At 47.3% G+C, this 20,248-nt stretch overlaps 2 protein-coding genes across 31 annotated transcripts in view; one reads left to right on the top strand and one right to left on the bottom strand.

The window, feature by feature from the left end:
- Window positions 1-5,728, top strand: part of MLH1 (mutL homolog 1) — a 90,147-nt gene extending 84,419 nt beyond the window's left edge. The window contains exons 15-19 of the mRNA XM_006077048.3: window positions 194-257; window positions 3,257-3,421; window positions 3,692-3,784; window positions 4,078-4,191; window positions 5,408-5,728. Of these exons, the coding sequence (XP_006077110.1) occupies window positions 194-257; window positions 3,257-3,421; window positions 3,692-3,784; window positions 4,078-4,191; window positions 5,408-5,575 (604 nt within the window). The 3' untranslated portion in view covers window positions 5,576-5,728. The remainder of the gene's footprint in view (window positions 1-193; window positions 258-3,256; window positions 3,422-3,691; window positions 3,785-4,077; window positions 4,192-5,407) is intronic.
- An 882-nt stretch (window positions 5,729-6,610) lies between these two features.
- LRRFIP2 (LRR binding FLII interacting protein 2) overlaps window positions 6,611-20,248 on the bottom strand; it is a 110,381-nt gene continuing 96,743 nt past the window's right edge. For 25 of the 30 annotated variants that reach the window (XM_044934336.1, XM_025272730.2, XM_025272738.2 and 22 more), the window contains 7 exons: window positions 17,042-17,143; window positions 16,659-16,791; window positions 14,965-15,014; window positions 10,403-10,523; window positions 8,974-9,053; window positions 8,291-8,395; window positions 6,611-7,871 (listed from right to left, as the gene is read on the bottom strand). In XM_044934336.1, the coding sequence (XP_044790271.1) occupies window positions 7,761-7,871; window positions 8,291-8,395; window positions 8,974-9,053; window positions 10,403-10,523; window positions 14,965-15,014; window positions 16,659-16,791; window positions 17,042-17,143 (702 nt within the window). In that variant the 3' untranslated portion in view covers window positions 6,611-7,760. The remainder of the gene's footprint in view (window positions 7,872-8,290; window positions 8,396-8,973; window positions 9,054-10,402; window positions 10,524-14,964; window positions 15,015-16,658; window positions 16,792-17,041; window positions 17,144-20,248) is intronic. The other 5 variants (XM_025272743.2, XM_025272744.2, XM_044934342.1 and 2 more) reach the window with 1 other exon arrangement.

Raw genomic sequence — 20,248 nt, 5'->3', positions numbered from 1 at the left:
CGCGGGTGTTGGCAGGGCAGGCGGTCTCAGCGCTGTGACCAGTGCGGGTCCCAGGACTGCTGGAAAGGCCACCGCGAGGCCGCACGCCTTCACCCCACTGCGTCTCGGGTTCTCACTCCCATTTTGTCCCTGCCCCTTGGCTCTCAAGCACAGATTCTGCTTTTCCTTAAAGTCACTTCATTTTTATTTTCAGTGAAGAACTGTTCTACCAGATTCTCGTTTATGATTTTGCCAATTTTGGTGTTCTGAGGTTATCGGTAAGTTTATTTCCTGCTTCTCATTTCTGAGAGTTCAACAACTGGTCATTTCTGAAAAGAGCCCTACCCCATTATCTTATTTGTTGTATATTAAGTGTTTCTAAATGTGATTAGAATAGTTTATGTATGAGTTGCATATGGAAGTATCCTTATAATAGTTTTATACAAAGCAGAACAGTCATTTGGTAGCCAACTTAAAATGTTTATTATTATAGAAACTAATACATATCTACTTAAAACTTAAGAGATAGAAGCAGAAATAAACATTCTCTAAAGCCCACGACCCAGACACAACCCCAACTAACATTTTAATGTAGAATTAAAAATCATACCATCCATGTAGTTTTGTATCTTCTTTTCACATTTGACATACAGAAAAGCCCTCTGGAATTTTTACTGGGATTGTGTTGAGCGTATTCTATAGATCAATTTGGGGAGAAAAATCTCAATTTATTTCTTAATAGTCACGTTTTTTGGATACTATTGTAAAAGGCATTTTTAAAAAATTGTCAATTGTTTGTTGCTATTATATAGAAGTACATACAAGTGTTTTGGTAATTCTATCTTGCAGCCTTGTTAAACTCACTTATTAGCTGTAGCTTTTTTATTGATTCCAGCAGATTTTCTAGGTATATGACCATCGCATCTGTGGATAAAGACAGTTTTATTCCTTCCTCTCCAACCCAGATGCCTTTTCTCTCTCTTGCTTGGTTGTACTGGCAAGAACCTAAGTACAGGCTAAACAGAAGTGGTGAGAATGGAAATACTCCTCTTTTTAATCTTGGGGGAAGCATTCAGTCTTTGACTGTGAAGCGTGTAGGTTTTTTGTAGACGGCCCTTAGGGTGGTTGAGGAAGTTCCTTTCTGTTCCTTGTGTGCTTCAGGCTTTTATTCAGGAAGGGAGGCAGAATTTTTTTCAGATGCTTCTTCTGTATCTGTTCAGATAATTGCATGGTTTTCCTTTTTTTAGTTTGTTAATATAGTGAATTACATTGATTGGTTTTCATATTTTAAACCAGTCTTGCATTCCTGGGCTAAGCCCTGCTTGTACATGATCTATTCCCCTTTTTATAGTTTACTGGGCTTGACTTGTCATAGTTTGTTCACAACTCTTGGCATCTGTATTCCTGCACGATGCTAGTTTGTGCTCTAGTGCTCAGTCGCGTCCGATTGTGACCCCACGGACTGCAGCCCACCAGGCTCCTCTGTCCATGGGCTTCTCCAGACAAGAATACTGGAGTGGGGTGCCATTTCCTTCTCCAGGGGACCTTCCTAGTCCAGGGATCGAACCCGTCTCTTGCGCCTCCTGCATTGGCAGGTGGGTTTAGTGGCACCTGGGACGCCCTACTGGTTTGCAGTTTTCTTGTGTTGTGTCTGGTTTTGGTATCAAAGACTGGCTTCATGGGATGAGTTGGGAAATAGTTATTCCATCTTCAGAAAGAGTTTGTTTATAATTGTTAATGCTTTAGATGTTTGGTAAAATTCATCAGTTGAAGCCATCTGGGCCTGGAGATGTCCTTACAGGAAGATTTTTAAGTAAAATTTTTAGTGGTATAGAGCTATTCATGTTAGCTCTGAGGGGCCTTTGTATTAAGTTTAAAAATACTTGTCCATTTAAGTTTTCAAATTTAGTGGCGTAAAGTTGTTCCTAATCTTTTGTTTTCTTCTAATGTCTGTGCATCTGTAGTGATGTGACCTCTCATCCCAACATGGGCCATTTATGTCTTCCTTTAACTTGGTCAGTCTAAGGTTTGTCAATCTGGACCCAAAGAACTGACTTTGGTTTCAGTGCTTCTTCTGTTGTTTTTCTGATTTCAGTCTCATCGACACCTGCTCTCATTTTCTTATTTCCTTACCTCTACTTAAAGTGCTGTGAAAATTTCCCAAGTGCTACTTGAGCAGCGTCCCACACATTTGGATAAGTTTTCATTTTCATCCAGTTCAGAATACTTCTAAATTTCCTTTTGATTTTTTTTTGACCCTCACATTATTTAGAAATATATTATTTAGTCTCTTAATTACTTGGAATTTTCTCAGAGATCAAGTATTGATTTCTAATTTAATTCCATTTTTGCAGAGAACATATTTGAATCCTTTTACACTTATTGAGACTTGTTTTATGGCCAAGAGTATATTCAGTGTTGGTAATATTCCATGTGCATTTGAAAAGAATTTGTGCTCTGGTCTTGTTGAGTAGAATGCTCCACAAATGGCAGGTGTCTCGTTGGCGACACTGAAACCTTGTACATACTGACCTTCTGTTCCCCCGGTTCTGTCAGTGACTGGGGAAAGGGTATGGAAGCCTCCATGTAACTGCATGTTTCTCTTCACAGTTCTGTTTTATTCTTCACGTAGTTTAAAGCTCTGTTACCGAGTGCATAAGTATCTTGGATAGCTCGGGCCATGCTAACTGGCTCTTCTGTTAGGGAAAAGTGAGAGCGGTGCGCTGTGGGTGGTAACAGGCGATGCGCTGTGGGTGGTAACAGGTGATGCACTGTGGGTGGCAACAGGTGAAACCTGTTGATGTGACAACAGGGACTGTTCAGGGGGAGAAATGGATGAAAACTGAGGCACCTTGTTTTCACAGTGGGTTTCAGTCTCCTTCCTAACAGATGATTTACCTGAATGTCATTTGCTTTAACGTGCTTTCCCTCCCCCTTGCTTTAGTAAGGCGGTAGGAAGCAATGAAGGTTCGGCCTCGTGAGTTTCTGGAAATATGAAAGCGAGGTCTTTAAAGCTACACAAAAGGAAGTGCCTTCCGTGGCTTTGCCTTTCCCAGATTTTCAGCAGGTCTTTGTCGGTGACCTTCTCTGTTGAAATGGCCATTGGTGAGGAGGAGAACCTTCTTTTGTAGATTTTCAAGTGTCTTTGGGGGAATTGAGGAATGAGTGCTAGATTTGTGGCTTCTCACCTGCTGAGGTGACAGGGGTCTTGTGGGAACTCAGGCAGCGTTTGGAAGCCCTGTTAACGCTCGCTCCTAATGTTCTTGCCCCTTCCTAGGAGCCAGCACCGCTCTTTGACCTGGCCATGCTCGCCTTAGACAGTCCCGAGAGTGGCTGGACAGAGGAGGATGGTCCCAAGGAAGGACTTGCTGAGTACATTGTTGAGTTTCTGAAAAAGAAGGCTGAGATGCTTGCAGACTACTTCTCTCTGGAGATTGATGAGGTGGGTGAGGGCCGTTTTTGTCTCCCTTGTAAGTCCCCCTTGATCTCTGGGACTTGGTTTGCTGTGTTCAGTTGGTGAGCAGACCTAAAGAGCAGGTGGCTCTGCTATGTGCCAGCAGAGAAGGCTCTCTAAGCATTTGCCTCTGCTGCCCCCCAGGGCCCAACCTGGTCGCCCAGAATAGCCAGTCTGAGGACAGGACCTGGAGCAAGCACCAGGGAGATGGGATTGGTTTAAACTGTAACAGCATGATTTCTTATCCTCCTTGTCCAGGAAGGGAACCTGGTTGGATTACCCCTTCTGATCGACAACTATGTGCCCCCGCTGGAGGGTCTGCCTATCTTCATCCTCCGACTGGCCACAGAGGCAAGTGACAGAGCACATCCTGATGACAGTCCTGTGGGGCGATGAGTGTCGGGGGGCGGGGGGTGCGGGCCTGTAGCTCCACCATCATCTGTGATGATGAGGAGGAAAAGGGTAATGAGGCTAAGGCCCCTCTTGTGCCCACCCACCCCAGCAGTACTCAGCAGTTCCAGTCTACAACTTTAACACCTAAAAATCATGCGTACTTTTTAAGTCGTCTGTTATCTTCATTTAGAAATGGAACGTGCTTAAAGCATGTACATATGTTGACGTATTGAAGTCTCTCTTTGGATCAGGTGAACTGGGATGAAGAAAAGGAATGTTTTGAAAGCCTCAGTAAAGAATGTGCAATGTTTTACTCCATCCGGAAGCAGTACGTGTCTGCAGAGTCAACCCTTTCAGGCCAGCAGGTACGAGGGCGATACACGCTGGCGCTCCAGAACTGGGATGGGCCCTCACACGAGCCTGCCCCTCTCTGAACTCCTGTGATCCAAGGCACACCAGCTTTAGCACAGTGGTCAGCTCTTACGAATTTTATCTCCTTCTGAAATACTGCTGGAAGGTACCTCTAGAGTGATCTGTCAGATGTACGAACAAGCCATAGTAGTGAGAAAAGGTGGGCTCCGGGGCTCGGGGGCCACGTCCCCACCGCCAGCCTGCAGCGTGCAGCCACAGCCGTCACGTCCCGGTCCGCCCCCCGCCCCCTCGCGCGTGCCCCACGCTGCCTCTGACACTGCTGTGCCAGACGGACCTGGCTGTCGTGGGCCAGGTCCCCAGCTCTTCTGAAGGGAGGTCCCTGGCCTCCTCACGTTCCCACGTCAGATGACAGCACTTTTCAGTCCACAACTATTTCGGGGGGCTTGTTTGGGTGAGGAGAGGCGACTGAAACACAGGCACACCTTACACATTTTGCAAGTTCCGTTTCAGACCACTGCAGTAAAGCGAGTTGCACAAATTTTGGGGTTTCCCAGTGCATATAAAATGTTATGTTTACACCCTCCTGTGGTCTGTTAAGTGCAATATATAGCATTGTGTCTTAAAGCCAGTATATATACCCACATTTAAAAATGCTGTTGCAGAGATGCCACGCATAGATGTGGTGCAAGGTTGCCAGAAACCTTCAATTTGTGTTTAAAAACAAAACCACAACAGTCTGCAAAGTGCAGTAACACAAGGTCTGCCTGTGGTGTCAGACGGACATGTAGTCACCGTAGCCACATAACCGTCTTGGTGACGGCACTCGTCTTCTGAGGTGACGGGCTGTGCTCCGTTCGTGGGTGAGGACGCTGAGGGACCGTTGTGGGGTGTGTTCACAGTGACTGTGGGGTGTACTTCCTACTGCTGCCGTCAGGCACCCCAGTCAGGAGGAGACACTGCTTTAGGTGCTGCTACAGTGAGCACTGTCCCTGAATGGAAACAGCTTCCATGGGGGGAAGCATCACAAGAGCCGTGGCTGCTTCTCTTCCCCCTCTCATTGCTGTGCTCAGGCCTGCGGGATCCCTGAGAGGCTGGCCTAGAAGAGAGACTTCTCAGGCATGAGGTCACACAGCCCTTCTATAAGCCACCACAACTCCCCAGGCCCGGCGTACACGGACGGGGATGTGGACTCTACCTTGTCTCTTCCAGAGTGAAGTGCCTGGCTCCACTGCAAACCCCTGGAAGTGGACTGTGGAGCACGTCATCTATAAAGCCTTCCGCTCCCACCTGCTGCCTCCAAAACACTTCACAGAAGATGGGAACATCCTGCAGCTTGCTAACCTGCCTGATCTGTACAAAGTCTTCGAGAGGTGCTGACTGTGGTCGTCTGGGGACTCTGGGATGGTCTGTTCTTCCTTTTGTGTCCTGATGTCGGTAGGTGGAACTTTGACCTCACGCACGCCTTCTCACTAGGAGCGCTGCTTCATGTGTGGCAGACTGACTATAAATAAATAGCCAAATTTGTCCTGAGCATGATTTATTTAATTTCATTGCAAATGAAATCCATTTTCACCTAGTGTATACCTGATTGTGTTGAAGACTTCCAAAAGTAGTTTGAAAGCCTCCTGGACATCTGATAAGTCTAAATGGCCTTAAAAACTTTATATAGATCATGCATTGATTTGATTCTTTTTACATTCTGATGAATTTCTAATATCAGGTGATGGACATTATGTTTTTTTATGCTTTTAAAAGGCACCTGAACGTATGAGAGACTCTGATGGTATTGTCAGTTCAGCTTTCTACATGGTTCAATCTATTAGTACCTTTAATAACTAGTGTAAAAAAAAATTGAACAGTCCTTACGCAGTGCATAACAGGCATGAGTTTTTAAGTTAGCCTACTTTGGTAATGGCTATCAATAATACCAGCATATGATAAAGGCATTCCTAGGCATTTTTCTTTGAAGGGTGTTATAAAAATACAAACTTGAATTAGTATCAGCCTGCATTTAAGAAATGTGCAGTCAGCACTGGGAGGAAGAATGCCTGTAGTTTGGAGGTAAAGTCCAGCACAAAGGAACAGAAGAATCTTATGAGAAGTGGAGCCATTCCATTGGGACAAGGACAGGCCGCTCTGGGAGGAGCAGAGGCTGAGGGAGCACAGGCGGAGAGGAAGAGGAGCAGAGGCTGAGGGAGCACAGGCGGAGAGGAAGAGGGACTCCAAGGCCTCCTCCTGGACCACACAGGATGTCGGTTCCAGGTATGGGATTCTAGGATGAATCTGCATCCCAGAACATGCCTTGCCACTGCCCACTCCCACACGAAATCACCTCAATTCAGGACATTGGTTTCCATATTTTAAAAACAGAGATAATTATTCTAAAGAAGAGAATAATTATTAGAGATCTTATTCATATTTAAGTTAACTTTATTACCTAGTTTCATGTCTAATTTTATCTTATGTGGCCTTAATTCATTAGACTTCCCCCGTATTTTTTGTGTAAACACGTTGAAGATACAATAATCATTTCCATAAAACCACTTCGATTCTGAGAACAACAGAGAATCACAAATACTGCAACATGGCTACACACTCCACGGCAAAATCCTCTTGAACTGGGTACCTTTAAAGATGAAACCAAAGTTCTTAAAAGAAATTCTGTATTTCAGATTATTCTTCATTAAGGAGAGAAGAGGGATGTGAGCTAGGAGGGGCGTGACTGCCATGATTTGTTTTAAAGGCTCCTCTTAACGAATGTGTCAGTAGCCGACTGTAGGCAGCAGAAGGGTGTGTTTAACAGACTCTTGAGGCTGACCTCCGCCTGCCTGGCCTGCCCTCCCTCCTCCTCCATCGGGCTGGTCTGAGGTTTCATTCCACAAATAAGCAGCAGATGAAATACTTTACAAGATACAGCACAGCTGATGTGAAGACTAAGGACCCTACTCTTACTTTAAGAGCAACAGGCCCTGGGCGCCCCTGCCCCATGCAATAAAACAAGTTTTATATACACTTCCCATATCCTTTTCTAACATTTTCTTATATAAATTTAAATATCTTACAAAAAAGGCTTTTTCCTCCAAACATACAAATTTGAGTGAAACATATATTCCCCACCTGTGAACTTGTTTCTGCACTAAATATAAACGCTACCTGATATTAAGGGTAAGTGTCTCTTGGCCCCTGGAGATCACTGTAGTCTGAATTGCACCGTGGAGAAGGCACTTGTGTTTCTGAGGTCTCCAGGAAGTATCTCAGCAGGCGCTGAGCTGCTGTCCTCCAGAGCCGGGCCCAGTCACTGAGGCGGCTGGGGAAAAATGGTGAGTAAACTTGATTCTAAAATTACGGAAATAAAAAATAACGGCATGGACTAGTTCTTAGTCTAGAATCAAACTACACACAAAGTGTTCGTTCATGAAGATTCAAACCTGTTTCATTCTCTCATAAATTAGAAAATACAAAGGTGGCTATCTGAAAGCCAAAGCTCAAACAGTCCTGAAAGGGGTCTGCGTCAGTGGCCGAAGGGCAGCCCCTCGGGGCGGGCCTGGGGCCGGGCGGGGCCCTACTGCTGGGCCAGCAGCGCCGTCCTGTTGGCTTTCATCTTCTCTAGCCGCTTGGCCAGGTGGCTGTTGGTCATCTCCATCTCCTCGATCTTGTCCAGTGCTGTTCGGAGCTGCAGACGGGAAGAGAGTGGTCACTTCTCACAGTCAGAAACAAAGCCCGCAGGGCTTTCCTCTGCACTCTCGGGGAGATGGAATCACTGCTAGGCGGGGTGGTTACAGGGGACCCAGCGGTCACTGGGTTTTCAGCCAGCCAGAGGTGTGAACCAGTGGTGCTGAGAGAGAGGGCATACAGACATACACCTCATCTAAAACAAAAATGAAACCTTGTCCTCACTATCTGAGCAAAACATAAAAGTAAATGGCAGTCCCCGTGCAGGTCACAGAGAAACCAGCACAGAGTAAATAATCCCACTGCTGTGTCACTGAAGACTGGAGCCAGGATGAAATTCCTTACACAGCAAAGAATGTGTTTCCAAAGGAGCTTTTCTTTTTAGGAACGTTATTTCAAGAAGCATAATAAAGTAAGTACCTCTCTCTGCAGCTTCCTCTTCTCTGCTTTCAGCTCATCCTCGACTTTCTCCGCATTCTCAGCAGCGGTTCTGTATCTCAGCACCTGCCCCTCCAGGCGGCTGATCTGTGAACACAAGAACAGTCCTCAGAGGCTGCCACCGAGCCACCAGCTGTTTCGCAGCCAAGATGGAAACACGAGTCATAACAGACTCCAAGCAAGCGAGCACTGACGAGCCCCTCAGGGCGAACCAGAGGTCCTCTCAGAACCCAACTGCTATTTATAAACCAAGAACTGTCATCCCTCGAGAGGATGAGCTGTGCAGGCGTTACAGGGCCAGTTTCCCATGTTCGGTTTTATGACGACTACATTGTTTAACAGCCACAGTAACAGCCGGGAGGAGATGCCCCGGATGGAGAAGTCATTAGGCTTTCTAAAATGTGCAAGAAGGGAATATATCATAAAGTACCATCTTCTTGAATTGGCTCCAAGAAATGGAAGTATAGCTTCAGTCTTCCTTCATAGAGAAGGCAGAAGTTCTCTGTTGGCTTCTCCACTTTAACATGGAGCTTTTCTAGAAATCCAACTGCAGAGACAGCTCAAAGAAACCTAGGCGCTCACGGGGTTAGCCACTGAGATGCAGGAAGCAGATGTGTTGTCAGGGGGCCTGAAATCACTTGGCACCACACACAGGAAGGACTTACACTTTGCTCCAAGGTGGTTATATCCTGTTCGGCTTTTGAAAGCTTAAACTTGTATTCACTAATTTGTCTGTTGGCGTCTCCTAGAAGAGAAAAGAATAATAAACCTCTTGCAGAGATGCAGGTGTGACGAGAGGCGGTGAGGCCTGCCTGCTGCCCAGGAGAGGCCGTGCAGTGCAAGCGCACAGGCCACCGCAGAGCTCCCTTCACCGGTCCTGGCGCATCTGTGCTCCGGACGCGCCTTGTTACTACAGCACCTAGAAATTCTGATGCGCGCAGGCAGGGCTCTAAGCCCTGGCTCCCCTGACCCCAGGCACCCTGCGCTCCACACCAGGGCCCCTTCTCCCCACCTCTGAGTCTAGCCCAGCCATTAAGGTCCTCCGTTTTCACCTTCTTCATGACCCTCCATATTAACTATAGCTTCTCCTTCCTTTATTATATTTTTTTTGCACTCTTAGGACATTTATCATGTTTCCCTAACATTACATAGAACATAGGACACCACAGGTCCATGGGTATGTCTCAGCTTCTTGAATCCACCTCTGTTTCCAGCTAAGTGCTCCGCACATAATGTATGCTTAGTATTTACTGAAATAAATGCTTTTCAGTAGTATGTTGTGATAATGCGTTAGGGATAGAGCTGGAAATCATTAGTTTGTTTCTAGGTCAGATATACAGCTATTTAAAACAAGAAGTTCAGAAATCCTGGGGGAGAAAAATTCCTTCCAGCAATCCAAATTTAACAAAAATGTTAATGGTAAGTTCTAATTAAGCTTTTGTCCAAAAAGGCCTATGTGGCCTTACTCAGAATATGTAGAGGAAAAAGGTCATGGCGGAACCAGTATTTTAAAATAAGTTATCAGAAACGCCTTATTGAAATTGGAAAAACAAAAGTCTCCCCTGTGTGGATTATACATTCTCCACATACAGATGTCTCCCTACTGTGGAATACTGGGAATACAGTAGGTGTTTTTACAACATTCAGTAATGTGGGGCAAAACCAGAAAGGCAGGAAAACTGAATTCAGGTAAACTACATGGGCTTACTTTGTGGCCTGTTTTAAATTCCATCTAATAAAGACTATTTCTGGGAAAATTCTGAAACCACTCTGCAGTGGTGTGAGTTAGTTCCGAATATATCCCTCCAATCATCTAAGATAAACTCCCCAGAAAAACTTATCAGTAGGAAGGATGCTTACAGATGACACAGGAATGTGAAAAAGGACAGTGTCACAATGTCACTAGCTGCAAGATGTTCTAGAAATCATGTCACCCAGAGGGGAGAGCACTGCCAGGAAGCACACCAGCTAGAAGCAGGCTCTTCAGTCCGTGACTGACTGACTGGGACAGCTTTTCTGGTCCCCCTGAGGGCTGATCTTTGGAACCACAGGCTCGCGCAGCCCACCCAGGGGAGCGTGCCGGCCCAGGCTCACTCTGCATCTCGATGAGCTGCAGGTCCGAGCCATTCTGTAGCTCTGCCAGGTCGCCCACTGTGCCGTCGCTCCTGGAGCACTTCTGCCGCTCCTCCTCCAACTGCAGCTTCAGCTTTCTAATCTGAGGAAGTAAAGGCTCATCAGTGAGACCCAGCCTCTCAAAGGAAACACATACTTGGCCCCGTGGCCACATCTTAGAATAATGCCACAGATGATTCACTCAGAGACCCTCCTAACTCTGCTCAGGTGCTGGAGGTCAGCTGTGAACAAATGTTCCAACAGAGAGAGCTCCAGGACCAGGGGTCCTAATGAAAATAGCCATATTTCATTATTTGTGTCCATCTGTAGAAAAGCACATCTTAGGGTATTTTTAAATTTTTGTTTAAAATGGAAAACCCCACGGCAGTTAGATGTTTCTTGTTCTAATTTGAGAGTTAGGTCAAATATTCTTATTTAGAAAGCTGTATACAGAAATAATTGGAAATACATTTTTGAGTTTGGCTACAAAATTTACCTTATTTTACCCCAAATAAAGGCCATTTATAGCAGCTTACTCATTAATAGCCCCAAACAAGAAACTGTTGAAATGTCCATCAACAGAAGGAGAAAGCAAATAGTGGTCCATGTATATACAATGGAATCACTGCTTGGCCAAAGAAGCGAATATACTGCTGATGCATGCAGGAAAATGGTGACTTTCAAGCTAATATATGCAGCGCAGAAAACTCCAGAAAATACAAACTGAAGAGACAAAAAGGTACGTCGATGGTTTCTGGAGAAGGGGAGGAGGTGGGAGAGGAAGGAAGGTTTATAAAGGGACACAGGGACTTGGGGTTTATGCACATTTTTACCATGTTGATTGGGATGACGTTTCACAGGCTGCTGTCCCCCCAAAGTTCGTATATTACAGTCCTAAGCCCAGTGCCTCACAGTGTGATCTTATTTTGGAAACAAAGTCACTGCAGAGGCTCTTAGTTGAGATGAAATGATACTGGAATAGGTGGGCCTTGAGTCTGGTGTGCCTGGGGTCCTTCATCAGAAGAGCGCCACACGGACAGAGGGGAGCCGTGTGACACAGAGAACGTGGTCAACAAGCCCAGGGGCCCAGCAGCTGGCCGTCGGGAAGAGGCCTGGGAGGCCCCCACAGGCCTCAGGATGGGGCCCCTCGCCTCCACAGTGGGAGAGCCCTCTGCCCTGCGCCGCCCATCCTGTGGTGCTCTGTCATGGCGCCCTTGGAAACTAATCTACGGATGCGCATCTGCACATTTTAAGTGTGTGCCCAGGTGGTGCTTGTGGTAAAGAGCCTGCGTGCCAACACAGGTGACATAAGAGATGTGGGTTCAGTCCTGGGGTCGGGAAGATCCCTTGGAGGAGGGCATCGCAACCCGCCCCAGTGTTCTTGCCTGGAGAATCCCCTGGACAGAGGAGCCTGGCAGGCTCCAGTCCGTGGGGTCACACGGAGTCGGACACGACTAAGCACACACACAACAGCTTATTTTATGTCAATTATAACCTAAGTTTTTTAATTTATAAAAGAAAAGATAAACTTGAGGCACTTTGGGAAAAAAGGTCCAGCTGGAGACAGCAGTCCCATGAATGGAAAATAAGATAAGATGGACAGAGATGAGCTGAGGGTGAGGCCTCTAGCCCACCCTGTTTCCACGCTGCACGGCTGGGCCTGGAGCCTCAGGCAGAAGGTGGGAAGCACGCTCTAGAATTCTGATGAGCCTGAAATACAAGTCCAGCACACCCACATCAAAGGTTCCCAACCAGCCAGAAACTCGGATGGGCCCCACCAACAAGCTGCCCACCAGCTTTTTAGTATTTCACTTTTAAACAGAAAACTAAATAAATCTACATAAAAGAACATCTGGAATGAAACAAACTATGCAGACAGAAAAAATTAAAGGGGAGCAAATCAACCGACCTATCAATATTGTCTGAGATAAGTGAAAATGCATCCTTGAAATGACTTCAGAACCACAACTTCGTGAAAACAAGAAGGCAAAGTTGAGAACATCTTTTAGAAAGCAGACATGAGATGAAAGGGATGGAAAACCAGGAGAGAGAGTATCTGGCTTGAGACCTATTCCCCTTCCCCCCAAGTCAGAAATCAAAGTCGAGCTCCCCAAATGCCTACAACACTTAGCCCCAGAGATGCAGAGAGCAGAGCCTGCTGTCCTCGCCCGCATGGGGCCACCTCTGGGGCCAAGCCCAGGCCTCGCCACGCCTCCTGTGCCCTTCCTCCTTGGTCAAAGGTGAGGCTGCGTGCTCAGAGCACCGACCGTCCTTAGCTCCATCCCCGGGGGGCACTGGACCAAGTCTGCCCGCCCCTCCACGGGGAAGGGTGAGCTGGGCACCAGGACTGAACCCATCCTTCCCGACAGCTTTGCCCTTTCAGCCACGACATCACTACCCGCCTCAGGGCAGCCAGGACTAACTCATCTTCTCTGTCGTTCCTCCTTGTGTCCATTTCAGGAAGGCTCACCCTCCCTCCCTTTGTGCTCGTCCCCAAAGGACCCTGGATGAGCCCGACTCTGTCTCCACTTCCTAACCTTCCCCAAAGCCCCACCCTTGCACTGCCCCCTCTGGTTACCTTCTGTCATCAGCAGCCGCTCCGTCCCCTCTGCACATGCCCATCACCCCAGCCTGCTCCCCCCGAGGGGCTGCTTCCCCTGCAGCCCGGCAGCCCCCCCTGCAGCCCAGCAGCCCCTCGCCCCTGCTGAGCCCGAGGACGGATCAGGGTCCCCTGTTCTCCTTGCTGTTGCGCACTCGCCTCCCACTGGCTCCCTGAACTCCTAATGCAGCTCCCAATCACATCTCCTCTTTATAAACACCACCATCATCCCGCACTCTCGTCACCATTGTGGCTCCTAACATACCTGCAAGGTTATTCCTGCCTGAATTGTTGGCAAATTCAAAATCCATCTGAGCAGAGGATCTCTTACAATGAATCCCTCAGTTTCTGGAACAAGGATCTTGCCATCTACCCCATCCCGCCCTCAGCCGCTTGCTCCCACTGTCATGTACTAGATCTTTTCACCACACACCAGCCAGCCCTACCCAATGCAGCCCCGTGCATCTTCTAACCACTACTCTTGATCTTTCCAGTTCATTCTCTCTGCACCCAACTCCAAAAATCCTTCCACCCCACAGGCACCTACGATCCATTGTCTGCATCTTCTCTCCATTGTGCCTTGATGTCTTCCTGGATTTCCCATAAAGCTCCTTACCCAGCTTAATCTCAAGGCCCATCAACACTCTGGCATATGTCTGCCCGAGTCTCACCTGGTGAAATCTAACACTCTGCTCACTCCATGCCTACACCTATGCTGCTAAATGTGCCTAGAGAAACAATAAATGCTTCCACACAAAATGCCAAACCGCATCACTGAACTTGCATAATACTAAGGAGAAAGGAGAGAACGGGCCACGCTTCCAGAGGGGAAAAACAGGTCACAGATAAAAATATCAAAAATCAAAATGTCCTTGAAATTCTCAATAGCCAAACACAGGAGGCCAGAAAACACTGAAACAATTTCTTTGAAAAACAAGATGAATGCAAATGATTACAACAAAGAAGTCCATACCCACATCAAACTGCTAATCGAATAAAGGGGTAAGGTGACATTTTCATTCCTGTTAAGAAAAATTTATTGCCCCCAAACTGTTCTCCAGAAGCTCCTGGGGGATGTACCCGAGCAAGAGAATGGAGGTGGAGGGAGGGAGGCCTAAGACGCCGGGGAATGGGGTCCAGCCTGGAGCTGTACAGGCAAAGGGAACCTCAGATGATGAGCAGGGCGGTAAGGTCTCTGTCCCCAGGGAGTGAGCCAGCATGTTCAGAAGGGCTGAGCCAGACGCGCCAGGAACCAGAAAATGGAACTGAGGGAACACAGGAGGCATCGGAAACACCGAGTGTGGGCCGAAACCACTGCTGGAGAGTCTGCAGCTACGAGAAACCAGGACACAGGAAACCAAGCACGTGACGAGGCAAACCGCGGTCCTGATCTGAGGGGAACCAAGGAGAGGTGAAGATGAACCCCAGAACACGCCCCGCGGTCCCGCTGTGTGTGGTGTTTACAGGCTGCTGATGACACAGACGACTGGAGTCACACTGTCCCTTTGTGGGGAGGGAGTGGGGACGGGATACAGATGTCAGGCAGGGAGAGAGGATGAAGGAAGTGAAGTCCCCACGCTCCGTAGGGGGGTGTCACCAGGACCGCCTTAAGCAGAAGAGCCGAGAAGCAGCGTAAGCACGTCACACAGAAGCAGCCAGGGCAGTGCGCACCTCCGCAGTCAGCTAAGGGGCCCACACGAGAATCGGGGCAGGGGCCTTCTGCCTTCTTAACAGGCTTACGGAGCTGACTCGCTAAGCTGTGTCCCATAAAGACTAGGAGACAACAGAGGTAAATATGACTTTTTATCCTTCAACTCTTACCTGAGTAGTGATGTCTGAAATAAGCACATGTCTTTCTAGTGCACATTTTTATTTGCTCACATTTTGCCACATGATTTAGTCAGTTACAATTAAGATTACCCTCCCATGAGAAGAATGCCTTTACCTGTGATAGTAGCTCTTCCTTTTCCCCAGCGAGTTTTCGTAGCCTTACGTCTAAAACAAATGAAAAGTTTGTAATGATGTAGTATATAAACAATTTATAATAATTCTTCAAATTCACAAATAGCAAACATCTGATAAACAATTTACCACTTTGAGTATCAAAAGACATGAAGGCTTTAATGATGAAAGGAAAAGTACTAGATGATTCAAGACATATTTCCACGCAGTTGATGTTTATCAGGCACTGAATACATTTGCTCCCAAGAGCAGTGATTTTCCATGTGAAGACAAATGAAAGTACAAAGATCATTTCCTTGTTTCAAAACATTGCAAGTTTTACCAGGAGACAATCCCCTGAAAGCCAAGGGTATGCACACGGGCTTTTAAGTCCTTAGAATAAGAAAACAAACTCCGGGAGAGAGGACAGGGCTGAGAATGAGCCTGAGACGGGGTGCTGGAGCCAAGAACGCACAGGAACACAATGCCAGGAGCAGGCAAGGCCCACAGAGCCTGTGTGTGTTGGGGGGTGCGGGGCGCGCTCTAAGACGTGGGCCGTCAAGGCTCGGCAGAGGCTCCGCAGCAGGACCACGGGGCCGCTCCTAGCCTCAGGGGATGGATGCTCCCTCCCAACACTCAGGAGAACAAGCCCCTGGGCCGATGGGATGCCGACAGAGGACGGGCTCCCCAAGGTCAACCACAGTCACCGCCAAATGCTCCAGCCACCCCATGAGGCAGAGGAAACCCTGCAGCTGCCGTGGCTGCACTCGCCCGTGCTCCATGCGTGCTCTGCTGTCAGAGGGCCGACGGTTACACTTCCCGAGTTCCCTCCTTGAGAGCGGGCCCGCCGCTGTCATATACACATTCTTCTAGGAAACTGACATATGCATGAAAATTAAAAAGGAAGAAAGCTCACTTTTCATATAAAAGTGGCTGATGCTACAGTATCCACCTGTGCCATCCTCTAGGACTGGATTCTGAGTGGACACAGCAGATGGGCATCTTCCTGAGGGTAGTGTCATTAGGCTCTCAAAGCATCGAATTCAAGTGGCTTAGCCCTTAATGCATTACTGACTGGGGGATTTTTGTAGAAACTAACGCTGGTGGCTGGCAATTTGTTATGTAAGTGAATATTAAAACGCCTCAGGTCAATAACATTCAAGTAACAAAAGACCTATTAATAGTTCCTGGTCAAAAAGCTGGTAAGAGGCTCAGAAGCCCTGCTCTGGAATAACAGTCCTCTGATAACTTTTGGTCATCTGTTTGGTGCCTTAAGAAGTGCAGTGGCAAAGAGCTACAGAATCCTGGCATGAGTCACAGAACAGAAAACCAGATGCTCCCGGAAGAAGAAACTTTGAACATCCTCAGGAAGCCACCGACCAGCCTCTGGTTCCCCGGGACAGATGTACTGGATTCTCTCTTCCCAGAAAGTAGTGTTTAAATGACAAAGCCACATACACACACCCACATGCTTCCGACCAGGGGCCTCCCCCCCTAACACTCACTGCCTGGCAAGGGCCCAAGTGCTGCTTTCCCAAGGTCAAGGATGTCTGAAGACAGCGTGCCCAAGTGTCTTCCTCTCAAAGGATGTCGAGAAGGCTCAGACGCCCTGGCTTTTGTTTTCCAAGAGAGGATGTGACCAGGTTGATGTCCAGGGGGACAACACAAACCCCAGTTAACACAGTGGTAGTGTCTTACCGAGTGGCCCTTCCCCTGCTGACTCCAAGACCTGGGCGGCTTCCTGAGACACGACGGTGATGGCCCCGACTGCGGGCTCCTGGTGGACGTCACCGTTGGGAGTGCCGTCGGGGATGATGACTAAGCCGTGTTTCTGCGGGGAAGAAGGGACCCAGTGTCACAGCAGAGCCCCCAGGGAGGCAGGAGGCGGCAGCACGGTGGCCCTGTGATGACACACGCCTGCTGCGGGGACCCCTGGTCAGCACCAGACACACGGGGTCCAGCTCTGCAGACGGACTCGCACCTACCGGCTCTGGGCGGGAGAGCCAACGACACTCTGCGTTCAGGAGGCAGAGGGGACAGGGCGGCAGGAGGAGGAGCAAAGCGGCGAGGAGCTCACGTACCTCTCCCACCTCCACCGCTGCCTTCAGCTTGGCCAGCTCCTCCCGGAGCGCATCCCGCTCGCTCCTGAGGCAGCCCGCGTGCTCTTTCAGTTTCTCAAGGGCCTGGTTTGGATGGGGCAGCGGGAGAAAGGGCACAGAGAGAGAGCAAATGAAAGGGAGCAGAGCAGCGCCTGATTCAACTTCAAAAGATAAAGCGTTAGGGACAAGGAGGCCTTAAGAGCTTTGGACACAAGCAGTTAGATGTGGAGGGGACACAAGAGTCCTATGCATCTAGCTTCAGAAGAAAGTTTTGTAGAAAGTGGTTAATCGTGTGTAAATCTGGCAGAGCATGCTTAGCACATCAGGCAAGAAAACAAGCCCTTTTTAGTCAGTGAAAATAAACAGAGAAGGAAGGTGAAGAAGAAATAATACTAAAATAAAGTTTTCCTGACAAACCTCCTAAGTATGCTTTTGTTAGGTAGTCCAAAAACCCACATTTCATGTTAAACTGAACTAGTATATTCAAGATTATACTTGATTTTTTAAAAAGTAAAAATGGGTTCTGGAATAACCAGTATATATACAATGTATTTTAATTAAACACTGGCTGCAGTAATTGTTCTCTACATCATATGGTAAAATATTCCTCATATACCACTCAATTAAAAACAGCTACCCCCCCCATTTCTCAAGGATATGTTTTTGTTAATTAAATGCAACTAATGGTTGTTTGCTTTTCTGATATATGTTCAAAATGTGAAAAACTGATGAAATAAACCCAGCCCACTTATGGCAGGTAGCAGAATATGGGTTTGCAAACAGGCCGTTGAGTCCCGGCACCTACTAACTGACCCGTGCCTCAGTTTCCTCACCAGAAAAAAGGATGATGTCAGCACCACCCATGGGCCCAGGCTGAAAGGCGTACTCAGCGGCAGCACCCTGCAGTGCGGAAGATGCAGGAAGGTTCAGGAAAAGCCGGCCTGGGTTCCTCGTGTATTTTCCCTGTTGTTGCCTAAAGCTCACAGCTGTCAGAGCTGAGGACAGCGGAGCAGAAGCAGGAACATGTTTGGTCCACGCTGACGCACTGTTATGTCATAAAATAGCCCAGACTTCAAAAGCCACCCAGGTCAAGCAGTGTGTGCAGACATCTAGCAGCTGGGCTATTTGAAAAAGCCTTTGTCTGCACATTCGTTCCCACGTTTAATGTTTCGACCAGCATTCCCATTCATGCAAGAAGCTGAACTACAACAGGTAACTCTCCTCTTGGTTTACAGAGTCTAGAAGTGGGCCAACCTCTTAGTTACTCATTGCTGAAAAGCTGGACAACTTTCTAAATCATTATAATCCTATTTTCCAACCAGTAAGTAAATAAGGGATGATGGCAACTGCCATTTGTGCAGCTCCAGGGCTTAAAATTGATGTGTCTCATATATTTTTATATTTAATTTTTCCCTTATAGACCCTGTACTTTCCTTATCCCCATTTCACAGATCAGAAAATTGAGGCTCTGACAGGCTGTTTTTTATCCAAAGTCACAGTACATGGCAAAGCCAGAAAATGAATCCCGTTTTTTGGTTCAAAGCCCTTGCACACTCTATATGTACCATCACCCCATGAAGGCCACAATTAGCTTCCCTTACTGTCACCCCGGATGCTACGGGAAAGTAGTTCACAGGACAAGTCCTATTCCTCCTTTGCCCAAACTGCAATGTGACCATCCAGCTTCCTCTTTCAACAATTTACGTTCATACTGTGTGTCGAGAGTCTGCCTGTGAGTTAATAAAGTGCATTCCTAACACACAAGGCATTTAGTCTAACACTTCAAGCCAGTCTTATCTATCACTGTTACATTACTAGCAAGTGTAACATTAGGACAGCAGAGCCCAGCACCGCGGCAGCCTCTCCCCTCTGGGCTGCTGTTCTGGGTTATAGGCGTCCCCGTGCACTGTTGCGCCTCTGGGCTGCTGTTCTGGGTTACAGGCGTCCACGTGCACTGTCGCGCCTCTGGGCTGCTGTTCTGGGTTACAGGTGTCCGCGTGCACTGTCGCGCCATGCATCGCCACACACACCAGGGTGGCGGCCACCGTCACAGCATGCTCGGTTAACAACACGAGAAAACCCCTCAGGAACGGACCAATTTGAAACTCAAATGCTAGCAAATGCTAGTACACGCCGTTTGTTCCTTTTCCCAATCTTACAGCAGACTGTATCTTTACTTCTGGACTTTCAAATTTCACCTTCCCATAATTATGGGTGGGAAAATAAAATACATCCTGCAAATCCTCCCATCTTACCACAGAGTTTGAAGACTACTGAAATACCTTATAACTGGACCAAATGCATTCACACTGGATCTGAAATCCTCTGTATTACCTGACCATATAATCACTACTCTTGGGCTTGTCTTCCATAATTGTTCCTACAGTAGATTTTTTTAGGGTAAAAAGTACAGCTTGCAGAGCTTTAAACAATTTTTACCCCTGACCTAACCTCAAATTCTAGGGTCAAGAAGCCTGAAAGGCTGAACTTTTGGACAACGGGTTATAATTACATAGAGGTACAAATATCTTTAGTGAGAATGGGAGTGAGCCTTGTGCGAGGCTGTAGGGACGTACAAGCCCTTCGCACATACTGATTCGACACATGACCCCTGGCTGCTCAGAACGACCTGGTGCTAGACGAACGACCGCTAGGGTCGATGGAAGAATTAAAGAAAACTATATGAGAATAAGGGCCATGTTCCTTCATGGAGCTACTAAATTCAAATCTTGATCGTGAAGCTAGAGACGTGATGTATCAGGTAGTCACAGATATTTAAAATGCATCTTTTAAAAGTCAGGGGAGGACCACCTCTCACACAGTATGATGGCTACTACTGAAAAAAAAAAGAGTGTTGGCAATGATGGAGAGAAAGCGGGACCCCTGTGCAGTGCTGCTGGAAAGGCAAAATGGTGCAGCTGTTATGGAACACAGTATGGTTGTTCCTCAAAAAATTAAATTACCGTATAATGTAGCAATTCCCCTCCTGGGTATGTACCCAAAAGAAATCACCAGAAGAGATTTGCAAACTCATGTTCACAGCAGCGTTACTCACAGCAGCAAAAAGATGGGAGCAACCAAGTGTCCATCAGCAAATGAATGAGTACACAAAGTGGTACAAACATACACTGGAATATTATTCAGCCTTAAAAGGAAGGACTTCTGACATAGGCTGTGACATGTCTGAAC

Source organism: Bubalus bubalis, chromosome 21 (assembly GCF_019923935.1).
Source record: "Bubalus bubalis isolate 160015118507 breed Murrah chromosome 21, NDDB_SH_1, whole genome shotgun sequence".
In the NCBI taxonomy this organism is placed as follows: Eukaryota; Metazoa; Chordata; class Mammalia; order Artiodactyla; family Bovidae; genus Bubalus; species Bubalus bubalis.
The sequence above is the reverse complement of the archived record's forward strand: the minus strand, read 5'-3'. Positions and strand labels throughout refer to the sequence as shown.